Raw genomic sequence first — 23,216 nt, 5'->3', positions numbered from 1 at the left:
AAAATATCATTATGATCACCTACTCACTTTTTCACCTTTGGGTCCTTGGAAATTCAAACCCATATTACCCTGCAAAAAGCATAACTCATCAGCCCTTAGAAGTCACAAACAGAAAGAGAAAGAAAACAGTCCATTAATACCAGAAAGACAGTACCTTGGGTCCTGGCAACCCTGGTGGACCAGGAGGTCCCTATTGAAAAAGGAAACAAAAAAACAAGTCACTTAAAAGCACTTTACAAACCCCTGTAGAAAAAAAAAGAATTACCAACAATGTTGCAGCTTTGATTCCTGTGAATTACCTCCATGCTGACAAGGCACCTTGCTTGCTTTTGAAAACTCATTCTATTCAACTTCACAAATATGTAAGAAACTTCCCTTAGGTGAGACCATGAAATGAAATTGAACAGGCAGGTATTAAACATCATAGTCTAAATAAGCTAAATCTTGTCTCATGTATCACATTGAGAAGCCTGCACAACGATTCAGCACAATTTAAAGCAAAAACATGTCTGGGAACAGGTTGTTTCAGAAGTATGTTATTTAAAGGTGCACAGTAACAGCTCCAGGCTGAACTGAATGCATGCTTGCTGCTGTCCCCAAACCAAGTCCTGCCATCAACCAAGATCTCTGCATTTTACTGACTGCCTCTAAGAACCCAAAATGAAGCAGTAATTGTCCCATTTAAGGCTTTATGAGCAACAGGTTAAAGAAACTTACTGTCAAACCTGGGGGCCCTGGAGGGCCAACTGGACCTGGTACTCCCATGGAGCCTGAGGGGCCCTGTTGAGGAAGGGGAGGAGACCATGAGAGGCACCTTTTTATGAAAAAAACCCCAGTGAGATCTTTAAGCTCAAACAAACCCAACATATATGGCATCCCATACATGTCAAATCAATGTGGCTGACCACTAACCTACCAACCTGTCCTTAGGAAAAGGCCCAAAGGAGTGTACATCATGTTAGGAGAGTTCTTCTCTTAACATTAATGCATCTCTTAGGCTCGGATAAGGGAATGCTTTTTGGTTTGTTTTGAACTACTTTAGCACTTTCTTTCTCTTCATGCACTGAGAGAGAACAACAAAACACTTTGTATTTGTGATTCCTCCCAGCCAGAAAGAGACAATAGGGAAGCACAGATCAGAGGAGCAGAAATGCTAACAGGCTCAGTCTGGTCACAGAATAGCATGGGGCTTGCCTCTCTGCACCAGGAAATGGGAGCCTGGCTCCTGCCCAGTTCAGACCGATAGACTCATTTTCGGCTCCCCTTGTTCTTCCACTAAAGCAATGAATGGCTCAGTGGGGAAGCACAGGGCCTGGAGTCACTAGCTGTTTTCACAGAGCACTGCTGGGAGAGCAGAAACACTGTTCAGGAGGTGCAACATGAGGAGAACAGCTGAGGCATTACCCCCTCCTTCCCACCATCCAAAACAGCAGCTACAGCCAGAAAGCCAGATGTGACCAACTCAGAGTAAAGAAGGGAAAGGAACTCCAGAACTGATACAAAGAATGTCTAGGAAGGGGGAAGAGGCAGGGAAAGCAGAGGAAGCAAATCAGTAACTGAGTACTGCTGTCTGCTGGATACCTCCTTCCCGACCAGGGGACCTTTCTGGCTTCTGTGGGCCACCCTCTTAAAAGCAATATGGAATCACACACTTTCCCTCAAGCCATAAATCAGAGGTACATTAAATGCAAACCCTGCACCTCCAAGAAAACATATGAATCCCCAAGCATTAAGTTGCCAATTTTCCTGTAATAAGAGTACTTTTCATGTTATCTTTTTGGCAGAACGCAGCCTAATAATACTTTATGTGACTTACAGGTATCCCTGGAAGACCTGGAAATCCTGGGTCACCTTTCTGTCCTGGCAGCAAGGATGTAATTATTTCACCTGCTTCACCCTAGAAAAAAATACAGTTGACTTTAATTAACAAATTTTACAATTCCTTACCACCACTGTGGCTCCAAAGGGCACAAAGTGGCTCCTAAGACTCTAGGAGACTCTGAGCTATGCTACACCCTAACAGTAAACTTTCACATAAGCACTAGATTATCCAAGAATAGCTCTGTTTAGGAGAGATGAAGATTCTAAATGGCTAAACTAACAACTATTAAAAGATTTGTTTTGTACAAAGATTGCAGCATTGATTTAAATTCCAAAAGATTAGGGGATTGAAACACAAATTCTTCACAAAAGAAACATTCCAGCTTCATGTGAAAGCAATGGATAGGACACGACAGAAAAAAAGCTCATTCAGCTTTTTCCAATGTCCCAGCTCATGAGATTAGTGCTGAGAGTGCTGTTACAACAATTATGCTCTGTGGTCCATATTGAAGTAGTTTCTTACTGATTTCAGGGAATATTTTTGTTTTGAAAGTATATGTTCTGATGAGATTGTCCTTTAATATCTTGAAAACAACTGGGAAGAAAAGAAGCTAAGAAAGACAATTCAGCTTAATAGTCTCAATTTTCCAGTACCAGTGCTAGGCTGTCCTCTCAGGAGTTTAACAGTGTAATTCTGTGGGTGTAATTCAAGTTTCCTCCTAAATAGATCTCAGTCAAAACTGATGTTTTGGCCCATGCTCAAGTAGTCAAAGGTACAAAAAAACCCCTTAAAAATAAAAGGTTCAACATCAGATCATGAGACTCTAGATTAGGAGAAAAGACCATCTTTTATACATACATACATACACCATATGTAACATGTAGAGTACAGAAAAACATTTTCAAGAGAACAAAAGATGTACTGCTCTTGTCACTGGGTATTTTAGGTCACTATTGTTTAGTCTTTAGGAATGTTTTGAGTGTGCACAGGCAGACTAACGTGCATTTGGGTGTTTGTAGACATTTTGTTAACTTGATGCCTCAACACTGACCCTTCACAATCCCAAGGAAACGGCTTCAGGAAACACTCTGCTACTTCTCGAGCTACTGACCCAAACTAAGCTACTGCAGAATTTCCAGTTAGCTGCACTGGAGTGGCCTGGAAACATCAAGAATGTCTCTCCAGGTTCCAGGGGATGCACACAGTCTTGCATGAAACAAGCAGGTTACTCATGGCAGATCCCACTGCACACCCATGTCTGGCAAGTAAGTACCTGGATGTGAGAGTACGGCACACTTACCTTCATACCGGGCAGCCCAGGGGGTCCCTTTGTTTAAAAGAAAGAAACAAACAAACAAAATTTAAGATCAATAGAAATAAATCACTGGTATGTTGCTTGCAAACCACTAATCAGATCTACACCATGAGGCAAACATTAAAGAAAGGAACTTATAACAACATATGGAAGGGGGAAAATAAATTTTTAATGAACTTCAGAATCAAATAGAAACATCAGAGAGGGACTTTCATAGTGAATGTTGAGCATTAGAAGGATTACATTTCCCTTTCTTGGCAATTTGTTTCTATGTTGCCTCCTATTATCCATACTATCTAATACACCTCTGTTGGTACTTTGGTCCTGACAGTCACTTTTCTGTATAAAAACCCTATCATGTCTCTTTTTTCTGACCTACTAATCACAAGTAATTTTGTTTTTTGTATAAAACACCCTATCCTGTCTCTTTTTTCTGACCTACTAATCACAAGTAATTCTCTTCAGATAGACGAGATCCTCCTTCTCCAACACATATGCATGTATTGGTATTTTTCTGCAGGTGGTAAAGCATCTCAGCGTGTGAGAATTCAAAGGGGTTTTTAAGCTTTACCACAGCATGCAGCAGAAAAACTCACTTTCATTGGACATTTAAAATGCTCTGATTAAATATTTTTAAAAATCCTATTTATTAAAAGAAAAACTGCAAAAAGAGGCTGATATTTATCTTATTTTTCACAGTAGAAGTCTTTCAGCGGATTACAAGATGGGGAAATCTTTTACTTACAGGAGGCCCTTGTAAACCAGGAAAACCTGGACTGCCTGGGAATCCACGCTCTCCCTTAGGGATCAAGAAAATTATTAGCCAACACCAAACCAAAACATAACAAAACCAGATAAACAAATTTTGATTCAAAAGTCTAGTTTGTTAGCTTATGACACCAGAATAGAAAATTGTATTGGAACAAGATAGAATAATCACTTAGTTAATCCACACAACTGATGGAAACAAATATCCACAGTCAGGTGTTTCTGCATACTTCCAGGCAAAGTACTACACTACAGAGATGGAAAACTCACAGAATGCTACAGAAAATCAACTTCTCCTCTGGGAAAATCCCAACATGAAGCTAAGTAGCACATCAGAATGAAATTACTCCCTCCAATATAGACACTGTATCAGGATTTTTAATATAATATTAAAAATTAATAATTAAAAAGCCTCACTGTTAAGTGCTGAGTTTCTCGGTAGCATGAGTCTACTACAATGATGAGACACAGCATCTGAGGTAATTATCAGACACCTCTCAGCTGCAACTTATACAAGTAAGGATTAGAACATGGAGTTTAACTACAATGGCTGCAGAGCACACAGTGTTGTGTCTTGGTGCTGGCAATTTCTGGCAAAGCTTGTGCTTTAAGTACCAGACCATGACCCCTTCTCTCAATGAATTATCTTGGAATTACCTTCACATCTCAGTAACAGCAAGCACTGTTGCACACAACAGACTAAACCCATTGGGTACAGCCAGCAGAACAAGAGCTTTTTACTGCATTATTGTTGCATTAGGATTTTTTAAGGAATTCCACCTTTGTTCCATTGCATCCTGGGATACCCTGAGGTCCTGGTGGCCCATCTTGTCCTGGTAATCCCTTTAAATTAGAAAAGGGAAAAAAGAGTTAGAGTGCAGGATGCTCTTCTGGGCTTGAAAGACAAAAGGGAACAGATTTGTATCTACACAGCCCGTTGCTACTCACAGGAAGTCCTGGTGTTCCTGGAAAGCCGGGAAGCCCTGGCGGTCCCTAGAAGGAAAATAACCGTGTGTTTGAAATAGTATGGGATGAATGGGTGTGCAAAAGGATTTACCGAGATTTCACTAAATATAATTTATTTGTGCAGATGTAAGTAAACACAGACAAACATCTGAGTCACCTCAAAAAAAAAAAAAAAAAAAAAAAAAAAAAAAAAAAAAAAAGCCATGTTGACATGGCATTAAAAGTTCTCACCAATCTTTCAGGTAAATAGCCACAAAAACATAGAAAAGACAATGCAGAACTACTAAAGTCATAGATTATAGATATGAAGAGAAAATAAATAAACACTTGTGATGTGAAAACTGGATGTAGCCCAATGAAGTCAGATGTATCAATTATTATCAGCTGAGGTGTCTGACAGAAAAAGCAAAGGCACAAAATCTAAAGGACTTCCACACAAGTCCACCTCTCCTGTATGGACCATAGACATACTGCCTCTACTTCAGAATACACTGAAACAAAAGTACTGGCACTTGCTTAGGTCCTGTTTTGCAAAACAAATCAAGTGAGTGTTGAGGGCTGCTCTCCCTAAACAGTTCATGAAATACAAACAATATGTAAGATAGTATTGATGCAATCTTGTATTAATTCAAAAAGCAGTACAATCTTTTCTGGCAGGTAGATTACTCTTCAGATTTAAGTAAATTTTTTTTCTTCTTAATCACCACTTCTTTTAGGACCCACCCAATGCCTGTTGGTCTCTATCATTATTCCAACATATCACCCTAACACTGCATCCATACTTACTCTGATTCCTTTGGGTCCAATGGGCCCTGGAAGACCATCATCACCCTAAAAAACAACAACAGAAACAAACAAGACCCCACACTCAAGCTGCAGTTCGTGTTTCTATCAAATTAATCAGTAAGCCTTAACTTTCTCCTACATGTTCACAGTAAGTGGGCTAAGAGTTATAGTAGCTGTCATTTCCTGAGTTAAAGGGCTCAAAATTATTTTAACGAAAGTATTTGTTCTAGCTGACTAACCATGCCTTAGAGGAAAGTTTTCCTAAAGGCCACGGTGCTGTCAGGTCCCTGACACCTCGGGGGCAGCCCTGCCGTGGAGCATCCTCCAGCGGCCCCTTGTGGGCAGAGCAGGGCAGCCACGATTCAACACGGGCAGGCTGTACCAATGTTACTTTGCATCATGAGCATCACAGAATCACAAAAAAATCTTAATCAAAATCTGCATCAAACTCTTAAGAAAATGCCTTTAGGGAATAAAAGTGTAGCACAAGTTTCCAGTCCAAGACCTCAGTGCTGTTTCACTCTTGTTACATCCAATTAATCTTCTCTTTCAGCGTAGACCTCCTCCATCTTTTTCCTATCACCTGCCTACTTTTTCCTTTGCTTCTTTTTTATGTGCTTCTGTTAGGTTTATACTGTAAGCATTTTTAAAAGAAATGCCAGATCCTGGCTATCCTTACGTATGTTAAAGGCAAATATATTCAGAGGAATTTTACTGCTGAATTACATATCTGAGTGTAAGGATGGAATTCAGTGGTAAATAGAAGTCACTGGAACCCCTCCAGGGAAAGCCAGGAGCATTCCTCAGCTCTCTGCACATGGGTTCAATGAGGCCCTCGTCTGCATCACCCCACCCAAACCCAGCCCAGGAATGCCACCAGGTGCAAACAACAGTTTACCCACATGGTGGGAGCCCCCAGGGCAGCTGAAAGCAAAACTTTGCTCTTATCAGTACACTCAGCTAAGCCAGGATCTCCTTAGTGCAAGGACTAACAAAGCTGCATCACAACACCTTGCCAGCCCTGTTCTCTGACCCTCATGGGCAGCACCTAGTGAAAGGCAGTGTTGGCAAGCACCTGTGTGGGTGAAGAACTGCACAGGAAACACAGAGCAATCTTTTTCCACTGGCTGACTATTCAAACTAATCAACCAAAAAACCTGTCATATCCCAACAGCTGAAGATTTTACCTATTAAACCAATGATAATCAGGAGTTCTGGAGTTGCTTAGGATCAGCACACTGCCCAATACCTTCATACCACACAAGTGAATTGGGACTTACCTTTGAGCCTCTTGGACCAGGTGGTCCTTCTGGTCCTGGAAATCCAGGCAAACCTGGCTGTCCTTCCAAGCCTGGGAATCCTCTTTCACCCTACAAAAAGAATAGATGGTGGTGGAGGTGAAATATGACAGAAACAAAATATATTATAGAAAAATTTAGAACACATTATCTTTCTGCTTTTCTGTAGGAAGTCATCACACTGACAAACTAACAGTGACTAAACATCTCACCTGCTTAACTAAAGAAATTACTGAACACAGACAGATTTACCTTTAATTACTTAAATTGATTTCATAGGTTTACAAGTTTTCATAGGGTGTTCTCCCTTGCAAACCCAATACAAGTACTTCTGCATGCTGTAGAGCTGGTCTGCTGCCTCATCTGAAAAGCAACACTCTGGAGGAGTGTTACTACCTCAGGCCAGGATATGAAAGGGTTAGTGTGTCCCTGAAGGAGAGAAAATGAGGAATTCAGGAGTGCCAGAAAAAGAAAACATTAGGCAAAACCAGATTTTGGAGCAAGCTCTGGCGTGAACTGTGTTTGCATACTGAAAAAAACACACCTGTGTACAAGAGGCATGTCAGATGTGTGAGGGGCAAGCCAGGCTAGAGTGCCTCCTATCCCAACTTGGTCACTCTTCATGTTTTTGTTACAGCAACTAGCCCCTAAAAAATGGTTGCTAGAACAGACTTTTAGCAGAGGGCTGGCCTTGTTGTCATCTGAGGCTGAAGAACTGTTCTTTAAAATGCAACTATGCCAAGGTCTCCACTCCAGTCATGGAATGGGGAAGCCAAGGCCTTCAAAGAAAGAGAAGCATCAAGTCAAACAGCTAAGAGGAACAGAAGAAGCAACAACAGATGCTAGTGAACTGTAGTATTGAAACTGAAATGAGCATTTTCCAAGCCCACTTTGAAAGTGAGCAGCAAAAATGAGAGCCTTGCATGAGGAAACTGTTGCCAGGGCAACTCCTGTGGAGTTTGCCAGCAAATTACTCCCAAAAGCAAACAGATTATTTGAAGGACTATGATTGGGGGCACCAGAGAGTACATCAGACATGCCCTAAGGGAACTTTCATCAAAGTTAAAATAATTACAATGGAAATAGCTGCACTATAATCCCTATTTCTGATAAAAAAATGGTTAAAGAAATGTGAGCAAATTTTGTGGGAAGAGAAACTATGCTGATGCAGTTCTCTTTGAGGGTTTTGTTTTAAACTGTCTTCTACTTAAACAGCCTATAGATGATTTCATAAGCGACAACCATTTTCAGATCTTGCTTCTGCCTCCAGACTTTTCCTATTGCCCACACCATACTGATTTTTATGAATATTTGGATGCTACAAATTTGGCAGGAAAAAACTGCCTGCTCACTGCAGGAACATGCTGAAATGAAAAAGAAATTTAACAAGTCTTCCACAAAAAGTCAGTGCCAAAAAGATGTTTTATTTTTGGGGACAGAATGCAATTAAAGTCCCTGGTTAGTGTGCAATAAATTTTCTTATAAATTCAAAAGCTCACTAGCCAGTTCTGCTTACACAGAAAGAACAGAGGAAGGTTGGATACTTCTTGTTTCAGACTGGAAGCTACTAAACTAAAACATAAAGAGCAAAGGTTTAGGTCAACTCAGATCTCCTCTTCCAATCCTGAAAATACAGGATTGTTTCCGTAGCAAAATAAAGTTGCCCCAGCTAAAAACCATCATTTGCTTAGGGAATGGGCAAGGAGTCAGATTCTGATCTCAACTGCCCTCAATCAGCTACACCAATATGGCAAAACTGTCAGCTCACAGGCTTGAACATGACTGTTGCTTGGGGCATAGAAAGAAAAAAATATAGTTGGGAAACACCCTAAAATTATGCTTTGCTGCAGCAAGATATAGCAAATTAAACAGGGATATAGAAAAGTTTGGCAGAGTTCCATGTACTCTAATGATAGGACACAAGCAAGGATAGATGCAGTTTTAAAGCATGGACAAGTAATTCACGTTTCTAGAATTTGTTCTCCAAAATCCCATATTTATAAATAGACAGTATGGGGAGAAAAAAAACAGAATAATTATTGAAATTGATGTGAAATACTCATGGCAAAAAAAAAAATTAAAAACTGGGAAAAAAAACCCCCAAAAACCAGAAAAGCAGTAGCAGAAGAGCCCATTTTAATGTCTAACACATTCAAGAACATGGCTGTAACATTTGATAAGAGCGGCACATACTTGCTTCCTGCCCTTGCTACAAAAATAATGAACTTTAAAAAGAGTCCAAAACCACCTAACTATGGGTGTCTGCTTAAAAATTCATGTACAAATGTCCACAGTAATATTAAGATACACAGCATGGAAGAAGTGATTCCGCAGCCACCCATATTGTTCTCCACCTTTATAAATAATAGGGTGAAAGTAATGGCTGCCTCACATTATAATGCCAGGCAACAAATTCTTCCTCAACTCCAAGAGTACTAATTCAACACATGTAAAACTACAGTATCTAATCAAGACAAACTTAGATAAAATGTGTAACTAAGTGATATACAGTGAGAGATCCAGCTAATCATCTTAGGACAACCCTTGACATCTTGTAGTAGTACAACAATCTAGGAAAATTCAAACATCAATTCAAAACCTAAGCAAACTAAAGCAAAGAATTTATAAGATAAAGCACTAGAATTTCAGTGACAGATCTTGGGGGTCCCCAGAGCTGAACTGCAGAATCCAGCAATGCATCAAATACTGAGGGCTCTGTAATTATAGGGCAACTAACAATGAGGTGTGTACATGAATGCTCAAACAAGTTCCACTAGCAACACATCATACCCAAGAAATGTGGGCTTTGCTTTTCATCCTTCCTTTACATAAGGTACATGCTGGTCTGCAAGCTTCAGAGGGACTGTTTAAAACCCCTCTGGCATGCTCCAGGATTATATGCTGTGTTTACCTCGGCTGCAGTGGAAATGAATCACAGTTCCCCAATTTCATATCCATTCTAAGGACAGATTGCATTAGATCCACATTAACCAGACAACAGCTACTTGCTCAGTGAATTCACACAAAAAAAAAAGCTGTGACAAGTGAAGGAAAAAAAAAAAGAAGCCAATTTAGAATTACAGAAAGGTTCTCCAAAGTTGTACCTGCAATAACTGAACTGGGCATAGAAATCTGATCTTTAAGTGACTTCGAACTGAACCTGAAATAACTTGTGACTATTAGGATGCATTTGGTTTGGACACCTGCATTTGAGATCCTCTAGGAACATTAACCAGGTTCATGTTTGGCTAACCAAATCTAACTTGGAAATCTTGCCATCAAGGGAATACCATTCTTCACTAGGTATGTAAATAGCAAATGTACTCAATGAACTAAAAGCAAGTAAATGCCAAGGAATGACCTCATCTGTCTGGAGCTATCTGGATGGCAGGTGTGGCATTGAGCATTACCTTGAATTTTGGACAGTTGCCTTGTTTAACCTGAGCCAATAGTAAAACTCTGCACCAGCACATTATTGTGTCCGTGCTTTGAATTACTTTTGCTCATTTAAGGTTACATTTGTTTATGCAAGTCAAAAACCACCCTTGAAATGTATCAGAAATTAATCTAGAGCACTGAAACCCTGCTAGAACCTTGCTAAGACAGGGTAAGTAATTTGATAAGACTCTGTTATCAGTTCACATCTTTAAGACAACTCCATTGTATCTCAAGGAAACTGTTCACAAGACTAAGAGTGGAAGCATTTTGAGCAGCTTCTGCCCCTTGCAGTGATCACATCCCATTCATTCCCTGTGACAACAGCAGCTACATGGGAACTATTTAAACACAATTTACTCCCAACTAGGCTCCCCCACACTGGAGAAAGAACCAAGTACTTGCTGGGTTCACAGTACTGAGCTGGTTATCTACAGTGCATTGTACCTAAAAGAAATGCTGGGCACCTGCTGTTTCCTCAAACAAAAAAATTGTAAAACAATAAGAAATAATGTTGACAAACTTGAAGTACTCTACAGATATACTGAGAACAGGCAGTGAGACTGGAAGTCAAAGCTGCAAGGAAGAAGGAAAGCTCCAATATGTCAACATGCATCTCTCAGCATGCAAAACAGCTTGCTGCACCTGAATGAGGCACGTAGAGATGCTTTTTGCAGTGGGGGTGGTTTTTATTCTGCTTGATCCAAGAATACATGTTTGGCCTTTAACTAGCTGCTTACTTGGGTGGCAGCTGTGTTGGGAAAGCTGTATCTGAATTTTTTCACTGCCATGGTGCAGCTCACATCTAGACAGTGACAGCAATCATCATCCTTGCATACAGCTGTACAAATTAAGAGGTGAAAAGCAGTACAGGTTCAGAACACATTAGTGAGCATCAACTACTTATGAACTGACACTGCAAGAAAAGAGAGAAAACAACTCACACACTCAATTTTAAAATCCCACTGAAGCATTACTAGCATAGCCATTAGGCTACATTCCACACCTTAGCCTGTCAACACTAAGTAGTTAGTATAGGCAAGCCTTGACTGTAAATAGGAATTCGCTCTCTTTTACTAGAATTTGTCTCTTCTGTTTTGTTTTGTTTTTTTTCCAAATAGTCAGATAGATGGAAAAAATCTGTGCATTAATTCCCCATTCTTGAGAAAACAATGATATTAATATCTTACACTGTCAGATGGACCAATCAGTCTGACTCAATATCTGACAGCTAATACAGCTCTGATCTTTGGTGCTACTACCAAAGGAAAAAAAGATACGAGCAAGAAGCAAAGAACTATCCTGCATAAGCTTCAGTTATCTGGAGCTGGCATATGGTTCAGTGGTTTGTGTGCTGGTCTGACAGTTAAAAAAATAAAAAGAAGAATATTTACCTTTTCACCTTTTACTCCACTGCAATCACATTTGGATAAAGATGTACATCCATGGCAAGCCTATAAAACATAAGGGGAAAAAATTGTTTTTAATTGACATAAGACTAGATGAAGTATTTAGTATTATCACAGAAAGTTAAAAAGTTTGTCTAAAAAGTAAACCTAAAAAATGCTCTAGCCATTATACAAATGTTCAAAGCAGACACAGTTAACTGAAAGTTTCACCACCTTTAATAATACCTACGTTTGTTTGTAAGTATTTTACAGCTCATTTTAGACTTCCAAATTTATGCATAAGCAGTACAGTGCAACACCGATAGCCAAAAGCACCAGCACTTAATAAAACAGGCTCTTCAGCACATCTCCAGCTGAGGAGAGCCCAGTTATGCTTCCCACCAGTAGATGTCAGGTTTTGCACAAGAGTTTAAATCAAGCCTGAAGGTTCTGAGCACATCTGTGATAGTTATCAGACAAACACTCACTTCCTGATTAATTCTTCCCTGCATAGCTCAGTTACTGAGAAAACACATTTAAAAACCTCCAGATTTCATGTAGCTGCATTCCCACACCAGTGCAAAGCTTGACAAACCAGCGACAACAGTCTCTAGCATAAGGTGACAGTCAGGTGGCTGAGTGACAGTTGGATTTCAAGGGATTCAAAGGAGAGGGATATACAAGTTTGGTTAACAGAGAAGATCCAAGTTAAATAACCCTCCCATACCACATCTGCTCAGATTGTATTCTTCCACCCCCATTTTAACATGGGATAGTCATTAGAGCCCTGTGTTCATCTCAGATTGACAAATGTGTTTACAGAAGTGAGATTTCTAGAATAAATCCTTTTTTGGTAGACTATTTCTACATAATACCTGTTTTAGACCTCTTCATAGTTGAAAACTATGAGCCATATTAGAAGATATATTAGCTGAAAACTTCAGGGTTCAACTTATTCTGAGAACAGGTGCAGCATTTTATTAAAAACACAGAGCTTGTACTTTAAAAGTTTGAAAAGCTGAGCATTTGAGGTCCTCCCCTTCAGTAATTGACAGAGAACATTATGTACAAAGTTTCAATCAAGCAAGAAACCAGTCAGTATGTCAGATCTGAAATACACCCACACTTGAATTCTAGCCTTCATTACCACAGGAGCACTTAGAGACGTGACCCATCCCCTACCTGGCATTAGGAATGTCCTGGCTCTTAGCCTAAACATACTACCAAGCATCAGATTGAAAATACAGAAGTAACTGAATTCACTTGGAGCTACAAAATCCCAGGATCCATTAAAGCATCTTGCAGCAAAAGGCAAAGCTTTGAGATTTAAGGCCAGCAGCGGTGTTACATGACATGACCAGGGTGTCTCTCCTGATCTTACATGTGGCTTTTGTCACCAGTTTATAGATGTTATATATAGGAAAACTCAAAATTCTTAGTTAACAGGGATTATTGAGCCATTTCCTAGAATGAAATTGAATCTATCCAGCCCAGCTTTCAAAGATCAGGCTGGATGAGCAATGTGGCCTGACCTCATGGCTGTCCCTGATTGGAACAGGGTGTTTGGCTAAGTGTCCTTCTGATGCCCCCTTCAATCCCAGTTATCCTATGAATTTGGTATCTGATTTCTTTCACTTTTTAAAATGGGTTGTAAAAAAGCAAGTTCCTTGTGAACCAGTTTTTGGATTAATCTCTCTAACAAAGCTTTTCAAAAGGGATTAACCTTAGTTACATGCAGTATTCCCTTCCCTCACAGTACAAACCTTGCTCACTGTACTGCAGCACTGATTCTGCAAGGATGGAACAGTGAGAGCAACATGGAAAACCTCTGCTGCCTCCAAGAGGTGGGGGAAAAAAATAAACTTACCAAAACCTGTGGTAGAACACACAGGTTAAAATAGCACATACACAAAAGGCATGATCTTTCCTGCACTAAGAGAATGATTTATTCAGCCTACGGAACAGAAGAGACTCATTTACTCTTCCTTACAGCTTCCACAAAATGTTTCTAATAGAATTTTTTTTCAGCTTTCAGGTACAAGAGAACTGTTGGGGTGAACAGGGGGAAAGGGATGCTGGGAGGGAAAAAGATGGTGTGAGATTACATGGCCCCTTCACAAAACAAGTCAGAGGTTCACATTGTTGTGAAGGTGAGTTTTCAGACAATTAAGCTCAGGAGTCTCTGCCCTTTGCTACTGTATGCAGAAAGCTGCTTTGTCAGTGCTTACACATCTTTAACAGTGATTCAGCATCAAGACCACATGAAATAGATCCAATTAATAAAACAAATGAAACTATTTGGTATGGAAGGAATCACTCAAAGCAGGGCAGCTTAGGCAGTGTGCACAGGTCCTTGCTCAGTTGCACGATGAATAACTACAGTGGTGAAGATCCCACAGTCCCTTCAGGCCCTGGATTTGGTGTTTGCTTGCCTTCACAACGAAGCTCTTCCTCCACAAAATATCTCACCATGATTCCTTATGTTGCAACTCGTATCCACTAAAAGTTTCATATATAAAGTTCTAAAAAATCTACTCTCCCTAATTTGCACCAAAGTGCTTTGATTTAATCAATATAGGGGTTCTTTTTAAACCTGTGACTGTCTTCCAAAGTAATTTATATATTCAGACTGGATTTCTTCTGTTTTGAGTAACTTCTTAACCTCCATAATTAGCCCGTCTTGGAGAGTCAGGAGTACTCACTGAATGCTTTTTGACAAATGGTTTTGGATATCCAGTTCAGATCCATTACTTGCAGGAAGGAAACATGGTCTTTCTCAGACAGCAGTGAAGGGAAACTAAAGGTCTGTAATTAGAAAACTCTTCAAATACCCACTGTAATCAAATGGTAGTAAGTTTTTGGCATAAATCCTGAGAAGATCTATTTGCCCACAAGCTTATCAAGAAGTACTCCCCCAGCAGAGTCACTTATCTTCCTGTACAAAAGCTGTATTTGGCAGACTGTGCCTTCTCATTCCCATTAACTTATATCTGCACCAAATTAAGGTATTCTTAATTAAACAGTCTGAATTAAAAAAAAAAAAAAAGCCCTCAGAATCTATATTATCTCAAGATCAATTCATACCACTTAGAGGTCTTATTGTTGTATAGCTTAAAAAAATCCCAAAGTAAAACATGATGGCACAGAGAAAAAAAATTAAAAAAAGCTTAATGACCTACTCTGAGTGAAAGCTTTCTTCTTGTTTAGACTTTTCAGTAATCTCAAGGCCATTTTTTTTTTTAACTTGGCAAAACAGGCACAAAAATTGCACTACAGGAGATTGCATGCTGCATAACAAGTTAGTACAAGTTTGAAAACCACTCAGCAGCCACAGGCTAGAGATTTTTGATGTCACAGAATCAGTTGCGTATCTCACATGAATGCCAAGGAAATCTAGGCTCCAGACTATGCATAGGAACACTTGGAATTTCTCCTGCACGTGAACAGTAAGTTATCTACACTTCAATCACACAAAGAAAATGGATGCAATGATATTCCAAATGCAGAAAAATCTACATTAAGAGCAAGACTTAGATGGTTACCATCAGTACTTTACCCTTAGTAACCAGTTAACCATCACTGGTTCTGCAAATTACGTGACGACCTGGGTTTCCAGATATGGAAAAGTGAATGACTCCAAACCTCAGGGGAACTCCAAGTTACACTTGGCACATGATACAGCCGGAAAACCAAGCAAGTTTCTTGCCTTGTATTATTACCTGGCAGCCAGAAGCCTTCAGGAGCAGTTTAGTTCCTGGCTCTGGCCAGTAGGACACATTGTCTTAGGTGACAGAAGACAATAAAAAATATTTGATATAATAGCAAGTTGTAGCTTGAACATAAGGACCTGGTCACAATGCCCACATCAATCAAAATCTTTTTGTTTTCAACTACACCAAGATGAATAAGGAATCAAAGCAGCTTTTAGGAACTCAAGACAAACTGCTTAGATTTGCTCCTTACTGTGTTCCTGTTGCCACACTGCTCACATAACTGTAAAGATGAAGGCACTATCACTGCTTATTTCCTATGCTGTGACTTTTCCATAGCAAGACACAACCAAAGGCTCTAATTAATCTATTCAAGTTTAGTTAATCCTTTCACTGGATTTTCCTGACAGCTTCCACCCATTGAATCTGTGTGTAGAGAACAAGTTCTTTTCATTAGTATATAAAAGGAGGGATGGTATTGGTTTACTGGTCAAAGGATAATTCTTCCAGAACAAGCTTGGTCTTTTGTGTCTTACATAGACTGAGGGAAACTGCTTTATGCCACCAACAGCATGCAGTTTTGTTTGTTTGTTGTTTTTCAGTTTGAAGAAAAAGGTACACATTCCTGCTCCTGGTTTGTTACAGTCAGCTCAGTGAAATGAACAGCCTAAGTCATCCTCAAAACGTGTCGTGGTTAACAGCCTGCTTTATGCATTGGGCACATTCCACTCTTTTCTCACCAGGCCCAAAGGCCTTGGTTACAAGGCAATTTCAGCATATTCCATTCCCACCCCACCTCCCAGCTGCCACGCACAATAGTATTGGGCAAAATGTTTGTCAAAACTACCAGGAAGACAAATGCTACTGCTGGAGAGAACATTAACTTGGGACTTTGCAAAACTGTGAAGTGAACAAGAAGTGATTTAGCATTACATACACACAGTTGCAGGGTGACCAAACAGCTAATAGTGTGCATATAGGAAGGGGTTTAAGGCAGCACTCAAACTCCTACACTAGAGTACTTCAATACTGTATTAGTATTAAAACATACAGGAGTTTAAGAGCAATTTAATGCTCTTTCCATAAGCAAGATTACAGAGGGAAGCCAATAATTTCCAAGCCTTGACACTTACAAATTACTAATCAAGAGAAGGTGAGGCTTCTTACAGAAGCACAGTAGGTGACTCAATGAAAGTTCTGACATGACCTGAGCTGTTTACAAATAAATCCTCAATTCAGGTATCAGACAACTGGGTAAGAAAAAGAAAAGAGAAACAGCTTGAACAATTTCTTTATTCTGACATCCTCCTTATGTATAATTTTATAACAAATTGAGAATTTCCTGTTTGACAACTCCTCTCATTTCTAGAGGAGCAAAGTGACATTACTGAATCCAGCAATGCAGTTTGTACTAACAGACTGCATGTTTTTCTTCAAAGCTCCATTCTGGTAGCAGCAGGAGGTCAGAAAAGAACCAAAAACCTGATTGTGGACAGCTGCTGATTTTAAATGCTGGTGTCACCTGTAACACATTAAGACCCCCTCAGAGACTTAAATGATGAAGCTTCAGTGAGGTTTAACTTGCACCATTAACTTCATAAACAGATGTTGTCCTGAAGGGAGCCAGAGAGCTATTTGACACATTGTCAGCTGCCTCACCAGGTAAGGATTGTTCCCTCTAGCTGGAAAAACATCCACAGAAATCATTGAAATAAATTCTGCCCAAGTAAAGACGGCCAGAATTTTAAAACAAATTGAAAACTGCAACAGACACTGATGACAGGACTGAACTGTAGAATTGTACTGTAGAACAATGTGAGTGAGGAGCAGAGGGCAAGCAGTAAAGGCTAGACAAAAAATGTTAATATAGACTCACGTCACACTGTGTAGCAATTGCTGTTTGCGTCCTGTATTTGTATTTTCCCATGCTTTTTCCTAATGACTTCGTTAGGATTTATTTGCTACATATAATGAAGCTTTTTGATTGTTTGGTTTTACTAAGCCTTCCATGCTCTAGAATAGTCAAAAGAAGAACCATCCATAAAACTCACTCAAAAGTAATTAATCTCTGAGGGCTTCCATACAGCACAATCTGTCTCCCCTAACAGCTCTTGAAGCTGAGACTTGTAACTCAGATTTTTCACAGATAAAAGTAACAGAAGCACTTCTGCAAGGCTGATGTGTTTATGAGCCCTTCCACTACCTGCAGCAGGTCTGACTGCACAGCCACTCGGACAAGGAATTGCTGAGATTCAAAGATACACTCTCAACTTGAGAATGGACACACAGTAACTTGTTATTTTCCTTTCCTTCCAAGCATTTTTAAAAGCCAGTACAGCACTTACTCCTATTAGTTTTACATGATCAATCACCTCAGAGGTCTCTCCCTTCTGTATTTATGAGCAATATGCGACCAGATACTCTTCTTAGCAAGTTAATCAGGTAATGAAGTTACCACAGTACTAAACAGAAAGCTGAACGAAACATGGAGTTTTGCATTCAGAGAGAATCACACCAAACCATAAAGCAGCGTCAAAAGAACTGCAGGTACATCAAACCCTTCAAGTTCTAGCACAGCATGCATCAGCCCCGCCAGGTTTTTACTGCCAAAGAGAAGGGTGACAGGGGTTAGAAATAATGGAAGTGTTAACTAATCCATCGTTTTGAAGTCTTCTAGTCCAGAAAACAATTAAATAGGACTTCCCAATTCACCAAGTCTGACCCTAGACCACATATTTGCTAAAATATATTTGCTAAAATAAAATAAACTTATATCTTGGAATTCCTACAGCATCTAAATGAACTCAGATACACACAACTTTACTGCTGAGAAGCAGTTTAACAGTGTTTTGTAGCTCATGAAAGCTCATTGTGGAAATTGCAGATTTTCAAGCTGCTCTTGCTCATGATTTAGGGGTGGCAGAAGAGAATTTTCACAGTAGGGGCTGCAATTACCTGTTAGACATCTGTGAAAGATACTCCTAGAATAAAGCTTATACACAGTGAACAAATGCTTAATGCTACTAACATCACCCTCCGCATTCAAATACGACAGCTTACCAGTTGTCAGCATAAGTTCAGCTTCAGGAAAAAAAGGAGCATAAATACTGAATCATTCTATCAATTGTAAAGACTGACTGTTGTTAGAAAGTCACTTTGATCAAAATCAGCAAATTCAACATTTAGCAAAGCATCAGTTACAAATGCCTTTGCTCTAGGAGGATGGCTTAAGTAATCTTCCTGGTGTAACCACACTAAAAATTATTCTTACCTTTATTTATAACGCAAATAAATTCAGCCTTTCAGTTCCAAACAAAGATTGAGCCTTATTTTGGTGGTGGTCCTGAAGAAGACCTTCATATTCATTAGCTTGCCAAGATCTGTGTAACAAAACACCTGTGCAGCTTTCTAGCTAAGGATTTACTACTCATTCAAGTCAAAGATCTCACCATTTATCTTCAGCAAGTTGATTTTCCCTTCACTTGCCTGGACAGAAATATAACCAACAAACAAAAGGTTTTGTGGGGATTTGGCAAGCAGAGTTAAAGCAGCTATTGTGAGTTCTAATTATGATTTCACATCCATGGTCTTTAGGCTTAAGCAGAAGTACAAATTTGCAGATAATTTATTACTCGTACATCTGCATGAAGTCGGCTATGGCAGCAAAGCCATCACAGGTCTCTAATCCAAATGGCCATCCTTTTCTCACTGAAGTGGGTGTATTTATGAGCAGTAATATTGCTAAAGCAGAATCTGAATTAGAAGCCTTTTACATGCCCTTCTAAGGAATTGTTTCCTTCAATCTACCCAAAGACATGAAAATAAATATCATGGTCTAAAATGCAAGAGCCAAAATATGTTTGCAAAAGTTCTTGACCATTTTTTTTAAACTAAGGGAACTTCTGGCATGTAATTTCATCTGTTGCACCTCGAGGCACTATTTTTCTTTGAAATCTGTACAATATAAGACCTGTTCAGACTGGCAGAGGAAACTTTTAGTTGTAGTAGCTACAGTTCTGGCCACAGTGAATGAGAACACCAAAGGCAGGTTAAAAACCATGCTCAAGCATCTGATAGATAAACAACCCTTCTTTTTCCTCTGAAGGGGTAGCACTATGTGCTTGTTGAATAGCTGCTAATAACAACATGCAGCAACTGTGAGAGATCTGCTAAGTCCAGTTAATCATCCCAAATGAATGGTCTGATTAAATGGAAAGTTTAAGAATTAATAAATTCTCTTAGAAAACAGTTACTACCAATTGGTTGGAATTAAAGGTGTACTTCGAAAAACCCTAACATTATCAGCAAAAAAAGCTTGGCATAACTACCTTCAGAATATGCAAAAAATTGAAACAAGTTTGTCTGTGTTAAAAATATTATAATAAATGGACAGGAGCTCTTACCTAAAGATGATTGAAATTTTCTGCCTGTACCTTGTACTAAAACTATACGGAATTTATTGTATTAAACGGAACTAATTAGGGTTCTTAAAGTTTTTCATAAAGAGTATCTTTCACAGAAGCTTTGAGTTAAAATAATGGCAATATTTGCAGCAATAGATCTTCCCATAGACCAGTCTAACTACAGGCAACTTTTGGAGTCAAGGACTCTTTACTGAATGAACACCCCAAAACTTGAACAACTTTGATTAATCCCCAAACTGCAACTATTCATCCATTCAGAATGGGAGATATCTCTGTATCTGACTCCTGAACCAGAAGAGAGGACAGAAAGTAGAAGAGCCCAGCTGGGCATCTAGCTCTCCCAAAATCCCAGACTTCACTCCCTTTCTCAATACTTGGTTTTAAGAGGGCTAAGGCTGACGACTCTCCAGGACACAAAGTTTCTGCCTAATGTTTCTTCAAGTGCAGAGTTTAAGGAACAGTTAGCCCGTACAACTCACAGTAGTTCACTCCTACTTTGTACACAGCCTTCCATCTTCAAAAATGGTTGTTGCCCTCTGCTTTAAGGGGCACTGCCAGCTTTGCACTCACGTGTAGGTGAGGAAAAGGACACGGACAGTTCTCAACCACTTCTGAAAACCCTACGGTTTCTGCCGTCTATTAGTCTTGCAACACAAAGGATGGGCTTCAGTGCAGTGTATTTTACTGGGTGAGACACACAGAAAGTAAAATAATCAGATCAAGCTCCACTGCCCTTCTTGCAAGCATTTCAAAGCTACAGGTGAAGAGGCCTGAGAAGCCAAGTACTTCTGGCCTAATGAACACAGATTTCCAAACAGCTCTACATCAGACTGTATGAATTGGTAAAAATTTCCTTTAACAGCAACTTAGAAGTACTATCTTTCTGCTGCCATCCAGAGGCAGCATCTTACAAAGCATCTATGTTTAGATTTGGCAAGTACACCTCCTGGTAAACAGTGCAAGCTAAGAGCACTAAACCAGAATGTAAACTACCAGGTGGCCTTCTCAACCCACTCCATCTCCACGTTAATGAACTGACAGATGCCAAACAGCTGCATGAAGCTCTAAATATCTAGAGAAACATCCTAAACAAAGTAACTCTGGTTGGCTTTGCAGTTTGGGAATGCATAAATTTCATACCATCTCTGTAGGCAGTCTAAACCTCACTACTGCTCATTTCAGTTCTAAATGCTGAACTCTGAATGCAAGCCATCTTCTAACTTTTATACAGATCATAAATGACCCCCTAAACAAGTACTTAGCAAATTAGAGGAATGGTTAGTTTTAAGCATGCCTGCACAGCTACACATCTCTGCAACTCACACCATCCCTGAGACACCCACATGGAGCACCTGGCAGTCAGTCAGTGGCAGGATACAGTAAGCCACTTGACTTTTCAGGAAGTCTCAGTTTTACTTTTATTTTACACACAAGTCTCTAATCACCAGCCTCTTGGGGCTTCCTGATTTTTAACAGCTGCAAATAAGAAGTGCCATATGGTACTCATTACAGGTTAAGATTTAGTAGTCATTTAGGACCTTTCCCTTGTGACAGGTGTTAGATGTTGCCACTTTCTATAACCATGTCCAAATGTAACACAAACCTAGACCAAATGGTCAGTTAGGCTTTTAAGTCTCAGATATGCTTGCAAGCCAAGTATTGCACACTCATAGCACCAGTCCTTCTGGCACTCTGTTTTTACTCCTTTCCAGTTCAAGAGATGGAATAAAGACACAGATATTCCCTGGAAAAATGTCCTGTTCCTCACCCTCGTCCATATAACGTGCAATATATGAAGCTTCAATTCCTGAATCCTGTTAATAGAGGACAGACATTTGTCACTGACAACTGCCCTTTCAAGTGTCAAGAGCATGAAGCAGACCACACAAGAACAGAAACCCACTTCTTCCTTGGAGAAAGGAGAGGAAAAATTGAATAGCATTTCAGATTAATCCAACTCCATTTTGATCTATTTTGAAACTACTGAGAGCACTAAATTAATACCAAAGATTAAGCAAATACACATGCTAAAAAGAATAGAGGCTGTGCAGAGTGATATTGCACTGAGATGTTATCTGAAGACGTCCACACCCTCTTAACTGCCAGAACAAGACCTGACTCACTTTAAGGCTTGGTGGGTGTCTTGGGGATTTTTTTTATTTGTGGTGGAGGCGATTATCAGCTCTGTTCTCCTTCAGTTCTTGGACCAAGTATCATTGCTTCAAGGTTCTTCTAGTTTGAGCTGTTTTATCATTTGTTTATGCCCGTGGCAGCAGCACACTCTGTGTGTGCACTTTAACACCTAAAGAGAGCACTACGGGCAGCGCTTTCTCTGTGGTGCTCAATGCTAACAAGGAGCTACTCTCCAGCCTCAGGTAATCAGAGTTGAAAAAGTAAGTGGCACTGAAGAGGGCCTAGTTAAACAAGGAAGCAATGGAGACCAAACAATTCTCCTAACCCTGTAAGTCAGAGGCACTTGTAAAAGAATGGAACATCAGGATCTGAGATGAGATGGGAGACCCTTTTATCCCCATGGGTTCAGAAATCCCTAAAGCTGATGAAAGTTGAGTATTTAGTGAGAGGTCGCAGATGCCTGTTCGGGAACTCTTATGTTGAACTTCAGCAGACGTGGAGTACCCTCAGTGTCAGCCTCTCAAGTTCATTCACTCAAGCACTGGTTATGTGCTATAGCAGTAGCTCAGGGCTCCTTAGAGCACCTGCCACTTCAAGGGAGGAACTTCTGTGCAAAATGCACCTTCCTATGAAAGAGTGACCTTCTCATGAATGGAGAATCACAACAGCAATTTCCCAGACTATTTTACAGGAAAAAAAAACCAAAAGGGGGGCTGAATGTATTTTATTGCCTTTAAAATGCTGTAAGAGAGCCCCAGGCTAGTGCTAGTAGAACATTCTATCTAGCACATGCAGATCTTGGAATTTGATACTCAACCTTGATTAGAAGAAAAAGATTCCACTCCCTCACACCAGAGAAATTACATCTAGAGGCTATAAATTACATTATCCTAAAGAATCATTAAATTTGGATTTGCAGTGATCATCACTAAACAGAAAGCAAGTCCCAGGAATTAAGTCACACTTCTCAGAGACTTGCTGCATTAAAAAGTTTGAACCCATGCAAGGAAGCAGTAGAAAGGGCCATGGATTAGATCTTTAAATAAAACATTAAAAAGCCAACAAAATTTTTAAAGTATTAACATTGTATCAATGACAGGACAGGCAAAAGAAATCTGATCAGTGCTAGAAAAAGGGGGTACAGAGGGACAGGAAAGATGCTATATTTTTG

General features: G+C 39.7%; 1 protein-coding gene across 6 annotated transcripts in view; it reads right to left on the bottom strand.

Moving 5' to 3' along the window:
* COL4A5 (collagen type IV alpha 5 chain) overlaps positions 1–23,216 on the bottom strand; it is a 75,321-nt gene that overhangs the window by 41,259 nt on the left and 10,846 nt on the right. For all 6 annotated transcript variants that reach the window (XM_038164648.1, XM_038164650.1, XM_038164651.1 and 3 more), the window contains exons 2-12: positions 11,785–11,844; positions 6,938–7,027; positions 5,658–5,702; positions 4,854–4,898; positions 4,686–4,748; positions 3,883–3,936; positions 3,123–3,149; positions 1,817–1,897; positions 718–780; positions 155–190; positions 28–69 (exon numbers count right to left, since the gene is read on the bottom strand). In XM_038164648.1, the coding sequence (XP_038020576.1) occupies positions 28–69; positions 155–190; positions 718–780; positions 1,817–1,897; positions 3,123–3,149; positions 3,883–3,936; positions 4,686–4,748; positions 4,854–4,898; positions 5,658–5,702; positions 6,938–7,027; positions 11,785–11,844 (606 nt within the window). The remainder of the gene's footprint in view (positions 1–27; positions 70–154; positions 191–717; positions 781–1,816; positions 1,898–3,122; positions 3,150–3,882; positions 3,937–4,685; positions 4,749–4,853; positions 4,899–5,657; positions 5,703–6,937; positions 7,028–11,784; positions 11,845–23,216) is intronic.

This window comes from Motacilla alba, chromosome 4A (assembly GCF_015832195.1).
Source record: "Motacilla alba alba isolate MOTALB_02 chromosome 4A, Motacilla_alba_V1.0_pri, whole genome shotgun sequence".
Taxonomy (NCBI): Eukaryota; Metazoa; Chordata; class Aves; order Passeriformes; family Motacillidae; genus Motacilla; species Motacilla alba.
Note: the sequence above shows the minus strand (reverse complement) of the source record. Positions and strands in the feature narration are given on the sequence as shown.